This window comes from Bos indicus x Bos taurus, chromosome 12, assembly GCF_003369695.1.
Source record: "Bos indicus x Bos taurus breed Angus x Brahman F1 hybrid chromosome 12, Bos_hybrid_MaternalHap_v2.0, whole genome shotgun sequence".
Classification (NCBI taxonomy): Eukaryota; Metazoa; Chordata; class Mammalia; order Artiodactyla; family Bovidae; genus Bos; species Bos indicus x Bos taurus.
In genome coordinates, this window is record NC_040087.1 from 81,809,093 (window position 1) to 81,833,005 (window position 23,913).

At 46.3% G+C, this 23,913-nt stretch overlaps 1 protein-coding gene and 1 long non-coding RNA gene across 2 annotated transcripts in view; both read right to left on the reverse strand.

Moving 5' to 3' along the window:
* Nucleotides 1-7,018: 7,018 nt before the first annotated feature.
* On the reverse strand, nucleotides 7,019-12,400 carry LOC113902543. Its single transcript, XR_003513857.1, has 3 exons — nucleotides 10,683-12,400; nucleotides 9,498-9,751; nucleotides 7,019-7,782 (listed from the first exon to the last, which is right to left on the reverse strand). It is a non-coding gene; the product is annotated as an uncharacterized LOC113902543 (long non-coding RNA).
* Nucleotides 12,401-18,026: 5,626 nt separating this feature from the next.
* Nucleotides 18,027-23,913, reverse strand: part of EFNB2 (ephrin B2) — a 49,704-nt gene continuing 43,817 nt past the window's right edge. Inside the window, exon 5 of the mRNA XM_027557943.1 lies at nucleotides 18,027-21,762. Within this exon, the coding sequence (XP_027413744.1) occupies nucleotides 21,374-21,762 (389 nt within the window). The 3' untranslated portion in view covers nucleotides 18,027-21,373. The remainder of the gene's footprint in view (nucleotides 21,763-23,913) is intronic.

The window sequence follows — 23,913 nt, forward strand, 5'->3', positions numbered from 1 at the left end:
AGCAACCCCAAGGACTGTAGCTCTCCAGGTTCCTCTGTCCATGGGATCTCCCAGGCAAGACTACTGGAGTGGGTTGCCATTTCCTACTCCAGGGGATCTTCCCAACCCAGGGATAGAGCCTGCATCTCCTGCTTTGGCAGATGGATTCTTCACCCCTAGCACCACCCGGGAAGTCCCACACATGCAGCACAGTAAACTTTACTCAGTAAAGTTCGGTCGCTCAGTCGTGTCCGACTCTTTGCAACCCCATGGACTGTAGCACGCCAAGCTTCCCTGTCCATCACCAACTCCTGAAGCTTGCACAAACTTATGTCCATCGAGTCAGTGGTGCCATCCAACCATCTCATCCTCTGTTGTCCCCTTCTCCTCCTGCCTTCAGTCTTTCCCAGCATCAGGGTCTTTTCCAATGAGTTGGTTCTGGTTCTTCCCATCAGGTGGCCAAAGTATTGGAGTTTCAGCTTCAGCATCGGTACTTCCAATGAATATTCAGGACTGATCTCCTTTAGGATGGACTGGTTGGATCTCCTTGCAGTCCAACAGACTCTCAAGAGTCTTCTCCAACACCACAGTTCAAAAGCATCAATTCTTTGGCTCTCAGCCTTCTTAATGGTCCAACTCTCACATGCATACATGACACTGGAAAAGCCAAAGCTTTGACTGTACAGACCATTGCTGGCAAAGTGGTGTCTGTGCTTTTTCATACACTGTCTAGGTTGGCTGTGGCTTTTCTCCCAAGGAGCAGGCATCTTTCAACCTCACGGCTGCAGTCGGTGTGCATGGTGATGCAGGCTTGCCTCCCTCTTAAGCTCCTTTCAGCTCCCTTTAGTGGGTGGCTGCTGTGGGAGGGGGGTCTGATGTGGGTTCCTCAAGTCCTCTGGATGACCAGGAGCTCATCACCCTTTTTCCTGCCTCAGCTGCAGCTGCCCTGAAGCATCTTCTTCTTGGGGCCAAGTTACCTGTGTCCACCTGTGACATGGCTGCCCGGGGTGATGCCAGTGTAGCTGCTGCATGAGAGGGGCCCAGGGTGCTATTGCCCCCGTGGAAGACCCTGCTGCCTGTGTCGGTCAGTGCTTCCCGTGGGCCCACGTGGGCCTTCTGGGGCACTCCTGGCACGGTGCCTGGTGGGTGGTCGGCAGGCTGAGATGTTTTCTGAATTGAAGTAGGCCTTGGGCTCTCACCAGGCAGCAGAGACTTCAGTCAAATTGCTCTTCTTCTTCTCCTTGTAAAATATTCTTTTATTTATCTGGCTGCACCAGGTCTAAGCTGCAGCACGCGGGATCTTCCATTTTCATTGCTGCATACAAGATCTTCCGTTGCAGGCACTTGGGAACTAATTGCCTGACCAGGGATCGAACCCAGGCCCCCTGAATTGGGAACGCAGTCTTGGCCACTGGGCCCCCAGGGAAGTCCCAATTTGCTCTGCCAAATGGTACACTGCTTTGATTTCGGCCCCTTGCCCAGGACTTTGATGGGAGTGTGTGAGGGTTAGGCCAGGGGCCTCCGGAGGGGCAGACTGTCATGGGCTGGATCACGCCTCACCAGGACCTCAGCCTGGGGCCTTGGACCAAATCACCCAGCCCCGTCTCATCCTGGTTTGCTGACGTTCCTTCCCTAGGAAGCTCCTTGGCTCATTGCAGACGTCAGCCAGTACCCCCGGCCCTCTAGCTGCCCTAGACAGGCCCGCGCCCTGGGGTGATGATCACGCCCAGGCCGGGTACCACCTCATGCTGGCGTGATGAAGCAGCATCCTGGAACCAGCCTCCAGGGCCCCGAAGTTCAATTAAACAGAGAGCAGAGTCGGCGGAGGCTTTGGAGGAGCTCTTCATAACAGAGATGGGGCTTGTGGTTCTGTAAAGCGAAGCCTTGCCAGTATTCTTTTCATTGGCATATTGTGCTGATAATAGATGGTTTGGAAGCTGTGTCGGTTTGTAAGTTGGTAAGCTGAGAAAAGCGCTGTGGGAGCTTCTGACTTACTATTACGCACAAGTGCAATTTTTAATGGTTGCCCGATTTTTAACGGGGCTTCGCTGGTGACTCAGACGGTAAAGAATCTGCCTGCAGTGCAGGAGATATGGGTTCGATCCCTGGGTTGGGAAGATCCCCTGGAGGAGGGAATGGCAACTCACTCCAGTATTCTTGCCTGGAGAATTCCATGGACAGAGGAGTCTGGTCGGCTACAGTCCAAGGAGTTTCAGAGAGTTGGACACGACTTAATGAGTAACACAACAACAATTTTTAATGAGAAGCATAAGGTAGCAAGAGCATTCATCCTCAGCTCTGATTTTTAAAATCATTATGTTGTTCAGCTGAAACTAATATATTGCAGTTATGTCTCCATAAAAAATAGATAAATAACTGTATCTTTACAAACTCATTGAATCTGCTGCATGGAAATACGACAATGAGAATAGCAATAAAACCTAGCACTCTTTCTATAGACAAAATGATTCTTTTTAATTTTATTTTGGTCACATTGTGAATCATGTGGGATCTTAGTTCCCTGACCAGGACTCGAACTTGTGCCCCCACATTGGAGCCTCAACTGGACACCAGGCAAGTCCTGACAACATTATTTTAAGAACTTTCCTTTTTTATTATGTTAACCCATCTGCCATCGTGATGACTCTGTGAGATTGGTACTCTCAGTTCCCTCACGTTACAGGTGGGGAAACTGAGGCTTGGGTCCATTTAGAAACCTGTACTCATTGTGAGCCAAGACTGAAGAAGTATAACCATGTGGATGCAAGAATATTTCTCTTGGTTCAAGGCTCTGATGGCCTTCCCTTAACATCCGTCTTATCTCGAATGCTTTTTGAAAACTGTAAAACTCCTCTATCAGTGATTTTCAAATTGTGGGTTTTGATTCCATAGGAAATTGGGAAAAGTTGCAAGATACATGTATTGAATCAGATTCTTTGTTGTTGTTCAGCCTTCTAGTTCATACTTTATTGTTTTTCATTGTTCTTGTACACTGAAACTGAGGCTTATTAACTCAAATGGAAGAAGAAATGGTGTATAATAAAACTGTCAAATATAGAGATCTCCATACAATATAAACAGATAGAGCAAGACTAAAAACTTCCACTTCCTGTGAGACTGAAGGCAAGTACATAATATGGGCTTTATGTAAAATTGTGAAAATGTAATTTGCTATATTTGTGCTTCCCAGGTGGCACTAGGGGTAAAGAACCTGCCTCCCAATGCAGGAAATGGTGGAGACGTGGGTTCGATCTCTGGGTCAAGAAGATCCCCTGGAGGAGGGCATGGAAACCCACTCCAGTGTTCTCATCTGGAGAATCCCATGGACAGAGGAGCCTGGTGGGCTACAGTCCATAGTGTTGCAAAGAGTCATGAAGAACAGACTTTTGGACTCAGTGGGAAGAAGGGGAGAGGGTGGGATGATCTGAGAGACTAGCATTGAAACATATGCATGACCATATCTAAAATAGATAACCAGTTCAAGTTTGATTTTTTAAAATGAAATAGAACAAAAGTTATGTAAAAAGCAGTTTGCATCTCAATAATGAATGTTTCATGAAACTTTCCTTCAGTTGTGTGTGTGTGTGTGTGTGTGTGTGAAGTAACCATGTACCAGTAACATAATTGCATTACAGTGGAAAGAAATTCACAAGCTGTGTGACCAGCCTGCACTCAGCCTGGGGCAGCACTGTGAGACGTGAACTCTTGCTGAATTAACTGGACCCTGCCCGAAAATGCTCAACTGGCTCCTTACGCTGATCTGAGCTCAGGTATCCTACCCCTTTGCCTCTGGAGCACAATGACAGCTGTCTGTCTGTATCTTTCCCGGTGAGAACCAAGCATACTGTCTTCATGGCGGGAATTAAACACGGAACCCCAAGAAATGAACCCACACACACAGCGTGACTCGCTTGTGATGGTGACCGCAAGGAAGCTATGGCAACCGGCTCCTCTCCTGCCCTTTTCCCTCCCATCGCCCCTCCTGAACAGATCTGCACCGGCATTTAGCCTAAAGTGACTCTCACTAAACTGGCAGCTAGATCCTGGCTGTTGGAGCCTTTGTAAATGTCATTTACTGTTAGTCGAGGTCCCAGGATAAGCAGCCCTTATAGAGACCCTGTCTCACCCTCCCTTGGGTTACAATGAAGAGCATCCTTGCCAAGGTTCGAAAGCTTCTTGGTGATTGGCTAAGCCATCTTCATCCTGTATCCCTTCTACTTCTAGTTTAGAAGTCAGCGTGGTTGCAGTTTATTGCTTCTTTGTTGAATTTGTGGGACTTCGCTTCCGGTGTAGGCAGACATTTTGAATCATAATTTGGACAGAGTTATTTTTAAAATACAATTAATAACTACTTGAACCTAGACAGCATATTAAAAAGCAGAGACATTACTTTGTCAACAAAGGTCCATCTAGTCAAGGCTATGATTTTTCCAGTGGTCATGTATGGATGTGAGATTTGGACTGTGAAGAAGGCTGAGTGCTGAAGAATTGATGCTTTTGAACTGTGGTGTTGGAGAAGACTCTCGAGAGTCCCTTGGACTGCAAGGAGATCCAACCAGTCCATCCTAAAGGAGATTAGTCCTGGGTGTTCATTGGAAGGACTGATGTTGAAGCTGAAACTCCAATACTTTGGCCACCTGATGCAAAGAGCTGACTCATTGGAAAAGACCCTGATGCTGAGAGGGATAGGGGGCAGGAGGAGAAGGGGACAACAGAGGATGAGATGGTTGGATGGCATCACTGACTCAATGAACATGAGTTTGGGTAAACTCCAGGAGTTGGTGATGGACAGGGAGGCCTGGCGTGCTGCAGTTCATGGGGTCGCAAAGAGTCAGACACGACTGAGCGACTGAACTGAACTGAACTGAAAGAAAATGAGTAAGAAGTAATCCATAGCATAGCATGCTTTGAGACTTGATGGGTTCATCATCCCCTGAGAGCTGTGCTAAAGAATAAAGAGCATCCTGAAGAACACAAAACGTTGCATCCTCTTAAGCTGTATTGTTTCAGCCTGATGCTGCAACCTGACCCTCATACGTTCTCAGGACCCAGAAGCTTTTCTGGCTGTGCCGGACCCAGCAGCGACACAGGCTGTTCACATGCCAGCCCTTTGTGGGAATAGCCTTGTGACTGTGTTTTTGTTACATATTATCACAAAATTTGCAAGTATGAATCATTGGCAGAAAATGTCCACAGAAATTCCCAGCCATTGTCAGGTTCGGAGATACGGCAGACTTATACACCCTTGGCCATGACAGCACCTCCTTGCCAAATCCCCCTGAACATTTAACGCTGCCACCCAGACAAACAGGGCAAAACCTCTTCCCGAGTCACATTTGCCGTCAAACTCATCATTTTTTTTTTGCCTTCGTAACAATAACTGCCTGCATTTCATCAGCTCACATGCTATTCAGCATGCTCTTCGCACGTGGTCTTGGACTATGACCCACCTCTTGCAGTCACTGACTCGTTTCAGTCCTGTGCAGTACTTACTATGACTATGGCCATTTTATAGTGAGAAAACCGAGTGCCAAAAGGCTTTCCGAGGTCACAACAATTAAGTTGCCATCTGGAAGCAGACCAAAATCTGCGGGATTCCAGGCCCTGCTCTGAGCTGTGCATCGTTCTGTCTGTCCAACTCCTAGCCTGACACTCAGCAACCCAGCGCTGAAGGACAGCCTGCTGCATTAAAACTTTATAACTTATTGCCTCTCACACTGGGGCTTCTTGGTGTTTTTGTAGGACAACATAGTCAACAGTTAAATCTGCCCAAATAACATAATCCCTTTACCCAGTGTTAAAGCATAATTTTTCCCAAAATAGGTGGAATCATGCTTCCATAATCAATAGGAAAATGGACACACAGTTATAATTAATATTCTATTTCAAAGGCACATAGAGGGGTAAACGATAAAAAAAGAGATATTTTGTTTAATGAAGTCTAAATACATTGCTCATATAGATAAAGATACTATTCAAGAAAATAGTCACAGATGGAAAGGAATAAATATTCTCTAATATTAAAGATAATAGACGCACATTAAAGCTTTTACTTAATTCATTAATGGAATCTGTCTGCCAATGCCGGAGATGAAAGAGACACGGGTTCAATCCCTGGGTTGGGAAGATCCCCTGGGGGAGGAAATGGCAACCCACTCCAGTATTCTTTCCTGGGAAATCCCATGGATGGAGGAGCCTGGCAGGCTATCAACAGGGTCACAAAAGAGTCAGACACAACTTAGCGACTAAACAACAACAACAACAAAAAATAAACAAGTATCATATCTGGTTATCTGAGAGGGTCCTGTTTGGATGATACATGTTTGTGTGCTCAGTCATTCTTGACTCTTTGCTTTAAGTACATATGTATTAAGTCCATTACGTTGAACTTGTATATATATATGCTGTATATGCTGTATATGTATATGCTACATATATAGCACTGGCTTTAAGCTCAACTTTATAAATGCATGGCCATTGGTTTTTTTTAAATTTTATTATTATTATTTTACTTTACAATATTATATTGGTTTTGCCATACATCAACATGCATCTGCCATGGGTGTACACGTGTTCCCACCTCCTGAACCCCCCTCCCACTTCCCTCCCCATACCATCCCTCTGGGTCATCCCAGTGCACCAGCCCCAAGCTTCCTGTATCCTGCATGGAACCTGGACTGGCTTAAATAGTCAAGGCAGAAAAGTAAAGTGCAAAGAAGGTTTGTTCTCTCCTTACTCTGGCAAAAAATTGCTAATGGTTTCCCCCTTCATTTTGCTGTTGTTCAGTCGCTAAGTCATGTCCGACTCTTTGAGACCCCATGGACTGCAGCACACCAGGCTTCCTGTCCTTCCCTATCTCTGGGTGAGTGAAGTCGCTCAGTCATATCTGACTCTTTGCAACCCCATGGACTGTAGCCTACCAGGATCCTCCGTCCATGGGATTTTCCAGGCAAGAATACTGGAGTGGGTTGCCATTTCCTTCTCCAGGGGATCTTCCCGACCCAGGGATCGAATCCGGGTCTCCCGCGTTTTAGGCAGACGCTTTTACCATCTCAGCCAACACGGAAGTCCCATCTCCGGGTAGAGGGATACAAAGATGCTATGTATGTTATGTAATGTCTTTAATATGAATGCTTTGTATGTCCATTGAAAGAGACAGAGATTTTAAAGGAAAAAAAAAAAAAAAAACAGCAATGCAGGGTGACTTGTGGTCAAGAGTAAAATCCATCAAAAGCCAAGCTTTGGGATGAGCCGTTTGATACAGACACACTTCAGAGATCATTGCGCAGGGCCTACTGTCTTCCAGACCCATTGACGTATGGTATTTCCACGAATCTTCACAACAGCTCTCAAGGTGGGCGTTAACTCTTTTCATTGATGAAGAAACCAGAGGTTCCAGGAGGTCAAGTACCTAGACACGCAGCCAATCAGCAGCGGGGCCAGAGTCGCCCGTAGCCAATGGGAACGCGCTCTGAGCGAAGGTTCATGGAAGCTGTGCTGATGATAGCAAGGCTTTTCTGAGAGAGCCCCTTTATATCAGGTGCCACGTACCACAGTTTGGGTTGAACAGGGAGGTCCCGCCTGGCAGATCCTACACAATGCAGGGAGGGGAACATCCCCAGGGAGCACCATCGCACCCAGCTGCACACCCCTGGATTCCAAACTCAGCGGGAGGCCGCCCTCCCAGCTCCAACCTGCTCTTCTCGCAACGTGATCTTTCCCTAATGTGTTTTGCTAATGCTCTGTTTCAGCCTCCCGTCGCTCGGATCCACGGAGTGCAAGTCCTGTGAGCTCCTTCCCTGCCTGTGGAAATTGGCAAAAAAGAAAGGGCAAGAGCCCAAAAGAAAACAAACAGGCCTCGTGTTCTCTCGGTTATCACCATTAGCTACGGATTGTGTGTGTGCGTCTGAAACAGTTGAAAGACTCGCCCAGTTTCTAATGCCTCTGTGAAAAAGTTGGGAATGTTCATGGCATGCAAAAGAGAGAAGGAAAGAAAAACGATTATGCCTGTCCTCGCTGTTCTAAGGAGCCATGGCCAAAACCAACCCTACTTCTGGACAGGGAAACGCATAGTTTGAATGTTACAGAGAAGCTTTTGTTGCCCAAAAAATAATTCTGTATTGACTTGCTACGAGCTGATTTTTATTGGGAGAAACAAGAAAAACAGGGACATTGTCTTCAGAAGGCCCGAGTTAAATAAACCATGTGTTTCCTGAGCAAAGCCTTCTCACTTGTAGAAGCTGCTCATCAGATTAGGCGGCTGAAATTTGGGAGTGGAGGAACTGAGATACGGGGCGACGTCAGTGGGTGTGGTTCCCGCCAGAGTGAAGTTGGCAGCGTGTGATGGGATGAAGGGATCCGGGCAAGGAGGGCCAGCCCGCTTCACTGGGAGGAGGATGGGCAAAAGTTTAGTGTCTTAACAATTGCTACCTAAGGAGAAGGTACTTTAAATACAGCCACATGTGAGCAAAAAGAAGGGCATTAAACTCATCCAGAACCAACGTCATTGTCTTGCTAAGAGCTGATCCTTTTGCGGGCCCCTCTGTGTAAAGTTTGTTTCTGAATCATCTGTAATACAGGCAGACAGGCAAGGCCCAGGTGAATATTGAAGAGGCCTGGAGAGGAGGTGTTTGATGCTGAGGACAAGCTTTACTCATAGACTGCTTGGACAACTACATAGGCAGTACAATCTAGGGAGTCTGAGATCTAAGTTCTAGCCCTGATAATGCTCAGTTACTTCTGTCTGACTCTTTGTGACCCCATGGACTGTAGCCCACCAAGCTCCACTGCCCATGGGACTGTCCAGGCAAGAATACTGGAGTGGGTTGCCATTTCCTCCTCCAAGGGATCTTCCTGACCCAGGAATTGAACCTGTGTCTCCTGCATTGGCAGACAGGTTCTTTAACAGCTGAGTCATAGGGGAAGCCCAGGCATCTTCTTACTAGGAGCAAAATATGTCTCCTTACATTGTAATCACAAAGCAAGACTGAAGGTTGTGAGCACTCTAGAAGGCACTTCGTCCTATGTAAATATAAATATGCGTATTTGTGTGTGTGATATTTCTAATTCCCAGAGCTTGGCACCAAAGCAATATTTAGTGCCTTAACAATTGCTACCTAGGGAGAAGGTACTTTAAACACAGCCACACATGCAAGCAAAAAGCTCCTGGTGGTATTAATCTTTTTCATCCCATTTGCCTCTTGCAGGTTTTAAAGCACATCACAGAGGAAAAATGTAAACAAACTAGGGAAGGGAGGCAATGGAGTGGAGCAGAAGTTGTATATTTAAATCAGAAAAAAAAAAAAAAAAAAGAGGAAGGTAATTGGAAGGCAATCTGGCAGTATTTATCAACATTTCAAATGTGTATTGCCTTTTGTATAGCAATTTCACCACTAGGAATTTGCCCTATGGATATACTTGGAAAAATACCTCGAGATGGTGAGGATGTATAAATTAGGGTAGGTAGGCACAGGCGGTGGTAACAACACCGCCCCCCGCCCCCAGATCTTCTGGCTTACCATGTAAACTTGAGTCATCACACGCAGAGCACAGTAGCACAGACCAGCGGAGGCTCTGCTCCATACGGTCACTCAGGATCCAGGCAGGCCAGACCCAGCCTCCACTGCCTTTGAACTGTGCCCTCTGGAACTTGTGGCAGCCTCGTCATGACGGCTGGGGAGGAGGGAAGCGTGGCAACCCCTCACCTGCTTTTTTGTCCTTCATACGACATCCCCATCACCGCCCATTGCCTTCAACCTAATTGCAAATGAAGCTGAGAAAAGCACAGGAGTATGTAATTAGCCAATGAACCCCACTGTCTCTGCCACTAACCGTGAGCTACACATGATGTATTGTGTGTCCAAGGTGAAAAACCAAATTTTGCTAGTGGCCAATGATTTAAATAAGCCGTGATATATTATAATATGGTGGTTTAAAAAATGAATCTGTATGTTCGAATAAGGAAAGACCTCCTAGATGTATTATTTAGCAAAAAAAGAAAAGAAACAAAACATGGACAATGTGCAGCGTGATCTCTAGAGACATCATTCAGAGAATGCACATATGCAAGTATACAGTGCTTTTCTGAACAGACAGACATGGTTCAGTTCACCATGGTTGCCATGAGGAATGAAGGAAGGGACAGGAAAAGAAAGATAATTTTTGCCAGATGCAAGCTCAGTACTAATTTTACCCAAAATAAGATCGCTAAAAAGATAACTCTAACACACTAGTTAATAATATTATGAAATTCTTAGTTTTCTCAAGATTGATCATGGTATTTTAGTTCCATGAGAGGGGAATCTTTGTTCTTTTATTTTAAATATTTTCTTGGCCGTGCTGCGCAGCACATAGGATCTTAGTTCCCTGACCAGGGATCAAACCCATGCCCCTTGCACCGGAAGCTCGGGGTCTTAACCCCTGGACCTCCAGGGAGGTCCTGACTTTCTCTCTTCTTAGATGATGAGCGGTGAAAGGAAATGTCGTGAAATCTGTAACTACTTTCAAATGCTTTAGCCGGAGAATCGTGTGCATGCGCTCACACACGTGCCCACAGAATACACACTTATGTGCAAAATGTGAATTGTTGAATCTGCATGGTAGCTCTGTGGCAGTTTACTGTTCTGGTCTTTCAGCTTTCTGTATATCTGAGATTTTTCAAAGTAAAAAGCTAAGGAAAATGAAATAATTAAAAAGCTTGGCACCTTAGGACAGAGAGCTTCAGAGATCCCCCGTCTTCCTGATGTAGGCAGCGTTCACAGGTTGCCGTATTAAAAATGTCAGAAATCAGGCATTAAAATCTGAAATGAAGATGCACCACAGAAAGAGTGGAGACCACGGTCTGGTGGAAGGAGCTCTCTGGAAGGATTTCTGTTCAGGCCTAGGAGAAGCTGGGAAAACTTGGTAAGGGTAACGAGACTCTTTCAACTGCTTCATCGCTGTCATAATCATGCTACCTTCTTGGCTGGAGATGCTGTTTGAAAAGTTAGGTTGCCTTGTATCAGATCCTTTTCTGGAATCTGTTCTTCAAGTTAACCTAAAGGAGACTCTTCAAAACAGTGCAGGGGGATGAAAAGCCCAGTGACGGTAATCCGTCCTCTCCTGTGTCCTTGAGGTGATGGTGACTCACGAGAAGGTGTGTTCCTGCAGGTCATCTTCGGTGAGGCAGTAATGCTGCCACCCCAGTGGCTGGGGGCCTCTCTCCGCATCCCACATGATGCTACACACAGATTCTTGTCCGTTGCGTTCCATGCAGGCTGCAGTGTTTCCCACATTCAGCAATCACACGCAGCCAAACCTCGTCCCCACGGTGCAGAGCCAAGGGGCTCGGAGGAAAGGAACCATCACAGGCTATCTTCCATCGTCCGACAAAACGAATGGTGACTTCCTCTTTGAATGTGACACGCGTGCTCCTGGAAAGAACATGCGTGGTGTCATCTTGTCTTTTCCTGACCACAGTATGGAGGAATCCAAGTCTTACGTGTGTCACTGATGACAGTGAGATTTCTGCAAGATAATTAAAGGAGTTGGTGGTTACCTTTTCTTCTCTCCACTGCAAGGAGAGAAGTTAAAAGGCAGAGCCCTGGTCTCGACAGGAGAAGCCCTGCGTCTGCTCGGCTAAAAACCTTCTGCTGCAAGAAACTCTGGAGGTCAGTCTGGCAAGCATCCCAGACACTCAGACTTCATTTTTTTTCCTGCTGTTTTTGAGCTCAGCGCTAACTACTGTTAGCAGACAGAGAGCTCTCTGCAATTCTTTCCTCAGAACTAGCTACAAGAAAACTACCAATTATAGCCAAGAAACAGTCTTTCAAATACACATACACATTGTAATGTGGGCTGGAAACCAATTGGAAACGTTTTGATTTGCCCTTTAAGGCCAGAGGCAGACGCTTGAGGCAGACTCTGAAGATATTTTGAAGAACGGTTACACTAAATTTAGCGTCTGAACCAGCCAGTTGGCATATATGTAATGAAAGATTTAAAAGGAAAGAAATGTAACCCACAGTAACAAAGACATAGGCTGCTAATGGACAAATACTTCTTACAAAAGATGCTCTGGGAATAAATCATAGCGTGGTTATTAGAGTTGTTACTCCCCTCTTTACATGCGTTTGAGATGCTTCATTTTTATTTGTGAAGGTTTTGAATTGACGACTGGACTCTGAGCTCCCTAACAGGAGGAATCTTCTGATTCATGTCGTCATTTCCAAGGCTTAGGGCCCCGCCTGGCATATATTAACTGTTAAATAGATGCATGATGGGTAAGTGGGCAAGTTAAATGTGTGTGTGTTTTCAGTGGACAGAAGCTTCTAGACTTGTGTAGAGCCTACTGGGCCCCTTGTTAGTGTCTTGGACCAATCTGGTAAAAAGGATCTCTCTGAGGATGCTGAAAGTGAAAGTGAAGTCACTCAGTCCTGTCCGACTCTTTGTGACCCCATGGACTGTAGCCTATCAGCCTCCTCTGTCCATGGGATTTTCCAGGCAAGAGTGCTGGAGTGGATTGCCATTTCCTTCTCCAGAGGATCTTCCAGACCCAGGAATCGAACCTGGGTCTCCCGCATTGCAGGCAGACGCTTTACTGTCTGAGCCACGAGGGAAGCCAAAGTCACTGCTAATTCTGCTTCTTTGTCATGATTACCTGCTAATCTCTAAGCGTTCACTCCCAGGAAGCTACATAGATAATAGCTTTTGATTTGTTGTGTTTTATAAGCTACACGTCAAAATGGGATGCAAGGAATTAAGTTAAACCTTATGAGTGAGTGTCCCTAAAACCCACTTTCAGATGACTGTCCTCGGAGGAGGAAGGAACAGCTATGCACTTTGCCTGGAGCCAGGTGGCGGGGTCGGGGTTGGGGGGAATCCTACAAGGAACCAGAAGCTCCAGACGGGTGTCCCCAGTTCTGAGAGTTGTATGCATTCTCTCAGGCAAATGATACTTCATCAGAAGGATATGAAGGAACCCAAACACAGTAAATGCCACGTGTAAAACAAAGAAATTTGCGGTGATGTTTGTAGAAACCGCTTATAGACTTCTCAGCATCTTGAACAATATGCAGATTGCCAGGATGACCAAGGGACCAAATACCTTGTAGACTCGAAAGAGAACTGGTACAGGAGCTTCTCCTGTGGTGTCCTTGTTGCTTTCCCACCTGATACGTCCTGGAGCCAGACATTAATCTCGACCACCTTTTTTGTCTCCCTTTCATGTGGCCTTAATGAGGCTACTAGACAAAAATGATACACCTCAAAGGCATCTTCAGATTTCAGTCGATTTTAAGCAGTTTTCTTTGATGACCATTATCTCCTCGACTGTTCTTGAGTTTTTATAGATAGAGTCAGGGATGGCTTTAAAAACAACACACACAAAAACTCTGTGATGTCTTTATTATGCGTGAATGATTCTTAGGAAATAATAGCGCTCTTAACAACCAAAAGATGTTTTTCAGTCAGGTACTTCTTTGCCACAGACTGCAGAAGCAGAGGTGTAAATCAGAAAGGACGTATTAATAATAAAGACGTGTTCCAGCAACCAGCATGGAAAGAATGAACTACTGAGCAAGTTAATCTCAAGTACAAGGAAAACAAAGTGAACTTGGGCTCAGTTAACTGGTGGACGAGAACATGACCAATCGCTACCACATTGCCTGGCCCCTCATGAGATCTTTAAACAGAAGCTGGGAGCCTGCTCAGAGTGGCCTGACAATGTTTTTAAATAAAGAAAAAAAAAAAAAAGATTTGCAGGCATGCTTTGTTTTACTGAACTTAGCTTGACTGCCTTTTGTTTGTTGTTGCTACAAATTGAAGATTTGGGGCAACCTTCAACCAGCAAGTCTGTTGGAACCATTTTTTCCAATAGCATTTTCTCACTTGGTGACTCTGTTACATTTTGGTAATTTTTACAATATTTCAAACTTTTTCATTTCTGTTACATTTGTTATGGTGTGGTCAGTGATCTTTGATGTTACTGCTGTAATTGTTTTGGCATTTTTTAGCAATAAAACAATTTAAAAATTAAGGTCTGTACATTTGTTTAAACATAATGTTATTGCACACTTACTAGACCATGTGTGTGCGTGCTCAGTCACTTTAGTCGTGTCCGACTCTTTGCAACACCACGGACTGTGGCCCACCAGGCTCCTCTGTCCGTGGGATTGTCAGGCAAGAATCCTGGTGTGAGTTGTCATGCCCTCCTCCAGGGGATCTTCCTGACCCAGGGATCGAACCTTCATCTTCTGCTTCTCCTGCACTGCAGGCAGATTCTTTACCGCTAAGCCATTGGTGCTAGACTACAGTATAGTGTAAGTATAGCTTTTTTATATGCACCGGAAAATCAAAAAATTCATGTGACTTGCCTTTATTGCAGTATTTACTTTGTTTCGGTCCGGAACCAAACTCGAACTATCTCTGAGATGTGCCTGTTCTTAAAAGTTATGGCTAAAAGCCCAAACACACAAGAGCAGGGCTTCCAGTTCAGTCAGTGTGTGCAGATTGTTAGAAGTTGGATCTTTCTAGTTTTACCGGCAGGAAGGGGTGGCGAGCAGCCGAGCTCAGAGCCGGAGGTGGACTCTCGATGGGGGAGGGGTGAACGGTCAAGTGCAGCCCCAGGGGGGGTGGGGTTTGACAGTGAACAGTCTTCAGAGCTCTGTCTGTGGGATGCCAGGATAAATAGGAGCTTGCATCGAGATCCTTTTGTACAGAAGACTGATGGCTTTGCTGCAAATCCTGTAAAAAGCTGAAAGCGACCTTCAGTGTGTTGGAGACACGCCCTCTCACTTTACAGGTGAAGGCTGCTGGGGTGCGGAGCACAAAGTGATTTGCTAAAAGGCCATGGAGTCAGTGGCAGTAGAGACAGAGCAGGAAGCCAGGTCTTACTTTCATTCATTTGACACATGTATCGACTATCTACGATTGTCCGTGAACTGTGCGGCTCTCCTTATTCCTCATGTCACACGCTTATGTCTATAGAGATTTTTTTTTGAGGAGTTTGGTTGTTTTTTAAAATGTGTGTGTGTGTTTGTTGCTCAGTTGTGTCTGACTCTCTGCAACCTCCTGAGACTGTAGCCCCCTAGGCTCCTCTGTCCATGGGATTCTCCAGGCAAGAATACTGGAGTGGGTTGCCACTTCCTTCTCCAGGGGATCTTCCCGACCCAGGGATCGAACCCGAGTCTCCTTCATTGCAAGTTCTTTACTGTCTGAGCCACCAGCAAAGACCCCCTCTTTAAAAAAAATATATAGTATATATATATAATCATATACATATATTATATATATATATAATTAGCTTCATGTGAAGAACTGTTTCTAAGAGATTCTGTTAGTTCATTTACCACGGTATAAAAACCTTGACGTGAATACATTTTTCAGCTTTGGGAGCACACTTTCATCACTAAAAAGTAGATTCATTTATCTGTATTTTGCTAGAAAAAGTATAATATTTTAACATCCCCTTGATCACTGATAAATGCTTCGTTACCTGGAAATATGAGGTAGGAAATACAGAAAAAGGAAAATATTTAGGAAATACAGAAATTGTGCCGTCAAGGGCATCTGTTGTGTAAATATCACAAACATTATGCCAAATTCACTGAAAACAGAAACAGAAGACCATCCTGGGCCTTTGGATGCAGTTGCAAGTTTGCCTCCTGTTGAGTCACCTGAAGACCTCTTTTCTACCCAACCAAAAGGCAGGTAATTAGTCTTTTCTATGTACATTAGCAGTCAGCTTTATTCCTCTGAATTTTATTTATTTTTTCTTCTTCCCCTTATTCTTCTCTGGATTGGGGCCACAGACTGATACCAAGCTGCACAGCCGGACACTGATATTTTATTTTATTTTTTTTCTCATTTCCATTGTGAACCTTTATCACAGTCTTTGAATGGACAACTGCTTTACCAAAAAGGAGACTGACAACAGAGAGAGTTGTTCCGAAGGGTCGTCAGCTGGCCGGACAACACTTGGGGATACAAGGCAGGGAAGTCGCAACCGCGGGCTTACCTTTCAAACAGGACGCAGGGCTCCTGCTTTTGCAAGCTCTGCAAGGAGTTTCTGTATGTGACATTCCCTCTCTCTGATCGAGAAGAATCACAACTGTTGGGCACATTTCATTTTTCTCAGTTGAGGCTGACTTAGTTTGGAAAGGATGGTTTCAAAAACAAAGTGGCAGAAATGGCACTATGCACGCGACCACTGAAACTGTGTCAGGGGTCACAACGCTAAGTTGAAAACGGTATTTTGTCATCGGTTTTTTTTTACTCAGACTAATCATTCGTGATCGGGGTTGAACCTTCAGCTGGGGCACGTGGCTGTCAGCTGTGCCGGAACCTCGGATTTGCACTGGAGGGGCAGTGAAATAACCTGATGGGGAAGACGAACTACTACTCAAGCACCAAGTGAAGCTGCAGGCCTCTGGAGAATTTCGTTTCTGGTTTTCGGAAAGAGAGCGTTTGTTCGACAAACACGCCTTTAGCCCAAGTCTGCTGGGCCAAGGCTGCAGACGCAGACTTTCATGACAGTCTCCTGAGGGGCTTCTGAAACAGATTCTTCATTTGCTGCAGCCGTGGTCTGGGGCAAATCACCGTGGGCTGGAACCATCTCTGGCTCCTTACTTCAGGGGTCCTTTCTCATCCTCTCAACCTAAAAGGCTTTACTCCTTAAGGGAAGGATTAACCAGAGCTCAGGTAGCCAGTGAGGGCTTCCGAGGTAGCTCTGGCTAAAGAAACCGCCTGCCAGTGCAGGAGATGCAGGTTCAATTCCTGGGCAAGGAAGGTTCCCTGGAGGGTCTCACTCCAGTGAGGTTCTGAAGTCCTGGCCACTCACTCCAGCACTCTTGCCAGGGAAATACCATGAACAGAGGGGCCTGGTGGGCTGCAGTCCAGGGGGTCACGCAGAGTCAGACACGACTGAGAAGCTGAACACTCATGTGCTGCATAGCACCAGTGTAAGTGGAGAACTGAGCCCTGCATGGTCACCAGTCACTTTTTGGCTTGACCACAGCTCTGCCCTCGGAAATCGAAGGATGACCACGGTGGGGGTCTGATGATCAATACTAAGGCCTCAAAGACCACAAGATTGGGGAAAACACTTTGGGCAGCACTCACCTTCCCCGGTAGGTGCACAGCAAGGGTGGCTAAAGCTAAATTCACTGCTTGCCTCAGTCCGGCATCACAACATTCGCTTTCATCCGTGCTACATCTTCACAAAGAACATTTGACTTTTTCTGTCCTCCCGGGATTATTTTGTGAAGGAAAGGGAAGCAAACTGCTCTGTTTGAATGGAAACCAGATCAATCCGGAACTAAGGTTGGAATAAAAGTCCTTATTCTGGGACTTTCCTGGTGGCCCAGTGGCTAAGACTCTGTTCTCCTAATGCAGGGGGCTCTGGTTCCATGGAAGCTAAGCTCTCTTTCCATGGAAAGAATCTGCCTGCAGTGCCTCGGGTTTGATTCCTGGGTGGGGAAGATCCCCTGGAGAAGGAAATAGCAACCCTCTCCAGTATTCTTGCCTGGAGAATCCCATGGACAGAGGAGCCTTGCAGGCTACAGTCCATGGGGTCACAAGAGTTGGACACGACCGAGTGACTCTCATTTCATTTCCGGTTCGATCTCTGGTCAGGGAACTTGACTCCACACGTGTCAACTAAGAGCCCCCGAGATGCAACGCAAGGTCCTGTGAGCCATAACCAGCACCCAGTGCAGCCAAATAGATGAAAATAGTTTCTAGAAGTCTCTCTTTTCCTCACGGCTGTTTTCACACTGCGCAGGTCAAACTACTCAGGATAAAGAGGAGTCCATGTAAAACCTGACACTAAAACTGAGTTCAGAAGTTTTACGGGGAAACGACGGGGCTCACGCAGCAGTGTGGGGCAAGGTGAACCTTTCCGCTGTGCGCACGGCCTGGTTTGAAAAATGGGCGCGTGCACGCCTATTGGGCAGAAGGGTTTGGGTAACTGCACTCACAGAGAAACATGGGAGGCAAATTAAAATAACCAACAGAAAAAAAAAGCCAAAGGAAAAGAAAACAAGCAGGAAAGGAAAATACTTTGAAGGCGCTTTTTCCATAGGAAAAAAATATTTTATTTTTTTAAGAACAAATTCAGTTTGAAACAGGTTTGGAACGTGACTTCATTGGCTGGGGGCTAACTGCAATGTGGAACTAAAGCAGATCAAAAAACCTATGACAGGCTATCAAAATAAAACAAAGGAAAGAAAAAATATTTATAACTCAAGCATAATACTGTGTTACTTACAAATTGGACAACGAAATTTTAAATAAATATTCATGGTACATAATTACGGCACAAATATGCAGCAATTTGGCAACCTTTTATACCATTTTTTTTTTCCTCATTACAGTGCAAAGGGGAATGACACTGCTGTTTAACAAGCTGTAGCTAAATACATTGCAAAATTCAGATTTTATACAAAACATCTCGCTTAGACTTTATAAAAAACCAACATTGCTCTATGTACACAATCTGGGTAAGAAAAGCCATTTCTGTCTTGTTTTTCATGTGTATTTTTATTAAAAAGGTGAATAAGGCTACTGTAACACCCCAAATCCATATACAGTAAAATCTGAACTTATTTACAGCATCTTCACTTGAACATTATGGTGCAAATTCCAAAGTCAGGCGACTAGGGATGAGAATACAAGGAAGGCATTTACAGTAACTTTCCAAAGCTGAACCAACTTCAGACAAAGGGACAGTTGGTAGATTGTCATATTCTGCACCACACACAAAACAGACGCACAGACTACTGTCAACTGCCTGCAGGCAACTCTTCATCAACTCATCTGATTTTTTTTCACAGTTTAGCACATACTCAAAATGTAGCCAACTGATGACGCACACCTTCAATTGCATTAAAATCAGACTGTTTCCCATTTTTCCCCTACTCGCCCCTCTCCCCCATCCTAAAGGTCAATTTTTGATGGCTTACAAGAAAACCTTATATGAATGCACGTACAGGAGAGGCCAGGGTGATGGAAAGAATTACATATGTACTGTGGCTGGTCACCATGGCAACCTTTCACAGAAATATGATATAGATATATATAATATATACTGTCGATATATATTATACATATATGTACACATGTATACCACACACCCACTCACACAAACACACACGCACTTTGGACCAACATCATTTTCAGGTTCAGGGAGTAGAAAGAAGAAGAATTTCTGTGATAACTCATTTTTGCAGGTATTCACTGGAGGTTTGAGAACCTTAAAATGCTGTTGCTTCATTTCTTTTTTTTTTTTCTCCCAATTCAGAAAGCAAAGTGTTACCATAGTAACGGGACTATGTTAAAGATGTCTATTTTGCATAGCACATAAAAAGTAGGTTTCCTGTTTACTCGCTTCTTTTCCCAGCAGGGAAGGGGCGAGGGGAGGGGGGAGCGAGGAAGGAAGGGGTTCAGGCTGAACTTTCAGCTGAAGCCCCCTGGACGTGACCCGGTGGATTCTAGCGAACACTTCAGCCCATGAGGCAAGGAAAACACAGCACAGAAGCTAAAGGCCGGCACATCTTCTCATTGTTGAAAACACGATGCAGTGAACACTGATTTCCTGGTATTTGGGGCTTGCACTTCCTAGTCTATGGTGACGTGACATGCCTTCAGAGGACTTGGTTATTTTTGTGTTTGCTCCCATTATTGTTATTTTTGGAGTAATGTCGTTTTTCCCAGAAGTAGCAGTCCAATTGAAAAAAAAAAAAACAACCACGGAGCGTTTGAGACCACTTAATCACCACAAATGAGTTTCACATCTTCTGGTGTGGATTGTGTGCAATCTTAAAATATATATTAGTAAAACTCTTTCATTTTATATCCCTTGTGTTCTATATACCTATTATAAACACATCCTGCCTTCCTTCTCCTCCCTGGACATCATCATCATTTGGGTCCTCGGGACTCCTAGGAGGGTTGCCGTGTGTGCCTCACCCCGACACAGTACCCGGGACTGCAGTCTCGCTCAGTACCCACCCCTCGCCCCGAGGCCAGGGTGGCACCACCATAAACCAAAGTGTCACAAGGCGAGATGAGGAGAGGGGGTGGCAGGGGAGGGGCAATGAGGGGGTAGGGGGATCTGACCTTCCTTTCGGATATGAAGATGCCTTAATAATGTCTATGATGATGGAATTACAGCCCGTGTGACCTTTGGCTTTTTAAACTTCTAGGTCAGATTTGGCTCTCTGCTATTCTCCTAAAGGCTCTCCCTGTGTTAATAAAATGTGGTAAGTATAGCAGCTGGGTCCGCTTTAAATAACATCCAAAGCAGACCGACGACTTCCCTACAGCTTCACAGCTGTACGTCTATTGCCAGTACCAAGAAAGTCCTGCCCGAATCACCCTTCTCTCCAAGCCTGGTCCTCTACCAACAATGCCCCTTTGTTCCACCCGGCTAGAGAGGGACTATTTATTTCATTATTCCTGTGCATTGCTATTTGATAAGAGTGAATTCCTTCAAATGCACCCTAATCTACTGTGTGTGTCGTTGTGTCTCCTACTTGCCTCTTAAAAATCTTAGCAAAACCAAAGTGCTGTGCTCTCTAATTGGGGCTTTCCCTTCCCAAATCTTGTTTCAGAGGCGGCAGCACGGAACTGCCTTTGCAGACAGACAGCCTTTGCGTCTCCCCCACGCCCCCTTCTCACGAAACTCCTCGTCTTCCTGGGCTGACAGCCGAGCATCTGGCTGGAAGGCTCCTTTTTACCTGCAAACGCCATTCCTATCAACGTGTGGCCCCTTTCGCTGCGGCTGTTGTTGCAGAAGGATGGAGTAGGAGACGCCCAACGTTAATGTCCCGTGAGTAATGCGAGTGTGGTGTTGGGGGAAGGGGGGGATCTCGTGTGAAGGCCTGCAGAGCCCTGGATGACAGAGCGTGTGCAACAGTGAGGACTAGAAGCCAGCGGTCTCCCGAGGCCTCACGCAGCCAGAGTCTGTGCGACAAGACAAGTCCGGGGTGCAGCCCAGGAGTGGGGTTCGGGGGCCACGCCCGAGGCAGAGGGCGGCCCCGCCAGGCCCGGCGACCCAGGGGCCTGGGATGCTCCCAGCTCTCGCTCCTGCCCACCAGCCGCTCGGTCTCCCGGCTCCTGCGGAGGCCCGCGGGCGCGCGCGCTCGTGGTACCCAGTGGTACCCGGAGGAGGAGAGGGGCGGGGCGCGCGCGCACATCTTCTACGCGAGTCTTCCGACGGGCGGGACGCATCCTCCGTCACCGCGGCCGAAACGCTACAGACTAGTAAGCTGTCCGACTCCACGGGGCTCTTCCGAGAAGGGGTGTCCCCGCTCCCCGCTGCGCGTCAGTCCGTCGCAGACACAGGGGGTCTCGGACCCTCGGCGGGCAGCAGCGGGGACAGTAAGTTTCCTCCGGGAAGCGAAGGCACCGCCGAGGCTCAGACCTTGTAGTAAATGTTCGCCGGGCTCTGCGGGGGCATCTCCTGGACTATGTACACCGGGTGCCCGTAGTCCCCGCTGACCTTCTCGTAGTGGGGGCAGAAGACACTGTCCGCGGTCCTTAGCGGGATGATGATGTCGCTGGGCTCCGAGCCGTTGTTGTTGCCGCCGCGCTTGGGCGTGGCCAGCGTGCTCAGCGACAGCGTGGCCGTGTGCTGCGGCGAGTGCTTGCGGTGCCGCCGGCGGTATTTGAGCAGCAGCACCACCAGCGTGATGATGATGACGATGAAGATGATGCATCCTGAAGCTATCCCTGCGAATAAGGCCACTTCGGAACCGAGGATATTGCTCCCAGAATGTCCGGCGCTGCTACCGTCTGTGCTGGAACCTGTGGGGAGAATGGGGGTGGGAAGAGCAGTCAGAAGAGTCAGCGCTGTCCCCAGGGGGGGTCTGGAGCGCTGCTGGGGAATGGGGGGGGCGGGGATGGTGGTGTCCAGGTGGTAAAACTCAGCGGGGGAACATTTCCCTGGCAGCTAGACTCTGGTAAAGCACACCTTGTTTATTAGCCAAATGCAAGGGTAAATCAGAAAATTGGAATTGACCAACTACTACTATATATAAACTAGAAAACCAACAAGGACCTACTGTGGGCTTCCCTGGTGGCTCAGAAGGTAAAGAATCTGCCTGCAATGCAGGAGACCCAGGTTCCATCCCTGGATCCGGAAGATCCCCTGGAGAAGGAAATGGTAACCCACTCCAGTATTCTTCCCTGAAGAATCTCTGGTGGGCTACAGTCCATGGGGTTGCAAAGCATCAGACACCACTGAGCAACTAACAATATAATAAAATCCTGTATAGCCCAGGGAACGATACTCAGTATTTTGTAGTAACTTATAAGGGAAAAGAATCTGACAAAGAGCATATATGCACACCTGGATCGCTGTGCTATACACCTGAAAGTAACACGGCATGATAATTATGTTTTGTTTAGTCACTAAGTCCTGTGAGTCTTTGCCGACCCCATGGACTGTAACCCACCAGGCTTCTCTGTCCATGGGATTTCCCAGGCAAGAATACTGGAATGAGTTGCCATTTCCTTCTCCAAGGGATTTTCCTGATCCAGGGATTGAACCTGCATCTCCTGCATTGGCAGGCAGATTTTTTTTTTTTTTTTTTTAAACCAGCAAGCCACTACTGCACTTCAGTTAAAAACAAAACAAAACAAAACAGCTAAATGCAAATGGCAGAAGCCAGCCCTGGGGGGAGACGGGACTCCAGGTGGGGCTTTCATGCTGCTCCCAGACTGCTTCATTTCCCTTCCATACATCATCATCCATCAGCCGCGAGAACGGGCTGTGACAGGCAGCCCTTGATCTTGCCCCACGTCTCAACCCAGGTCAGCCAGCCTGCAGCCACCACAGGGCGCAGGAAAGGAAGTGGCCAGGTCTTCAGGTCAGCGTCTGCCGCTCAGGCGGCACGGCTCTTGGACCGCCTTCTGGCTCCCAAGGCTTCCTGGGAAGCTCCAAACCCCCTGTCATTAAGGACAAGCCCCGCCCCCCCGCAGAATGGCGGGAGTGCTCGCGAAGAGGGATGGGACCTGGGAAAACGTTCAACCCGTAACTCGTTTGTATTACTTGATTTACACTTAAAATATATCTGGAAGGCAGTAGAAACTCTCACACGGAACAGACTGCCAACCCAAATGTTAAGCACTAAAAAACTGCCTGGCATCATTATATTATCCATTTATCAGTTTGTCATAAGAATTTGACACATCTTGTCATTGAAAGTTAGAAATAACAACTTCCCTCCTTGACGCTTGGAAAGAGATGGAATATTGCTACAGATGCTAAATTCGTGCGACTACCAACCAGGCGTGCGGATCTGACGTCTGCTCAGCGACCACCACATAACAAGTTCATTCCAGTGGTAACAAACACATAGCTATTTGCTCAAAGACTGCTAAAAAAGCGAAGTTACACAACAGTCAGTTTTATCCAGTATTCTAAACTTTTGCCAGCACTCCCTTTAATATCTCATTTTACACTGAATTTGTGGAAAAAAAAATTTGATGAAACCACCTGAAAAATGTAGCATTGTGCAATATTTTAAGATGTTACCACCTTAAATGTAGAAGAGGATCAATCAGGCTCTCTGTGGATTAGATATAATTAGATGAGGCATTAGAGCCTTAATTATATATACATTAACACCAGCTTGAAGCTAGTGTTGCAACCAGCATGATAAAGTGTCAGCCAATGAAAATAACTTTGATCTGAAAGAGCAGTGCTAATAATTGGTGCTGAGATTTGATGGATTCTGCTCTCTTGAATCTAAGACTTTGCGTGGGACTGAATTATTGTATTCTGATTGGGTAATTAATAACAACTAACCGAGAGCAAAGATTACTGACTGTGGGAAGTTCAAGTTCACGTTCTGGGGCAGAAGTACCCGCCACACTCTGGTACTCCCCGCTGCGTGCAACACAGTAAGCGTGGTACACAGGAACAGTGGCACACACAGGCTAGTCACACATAAG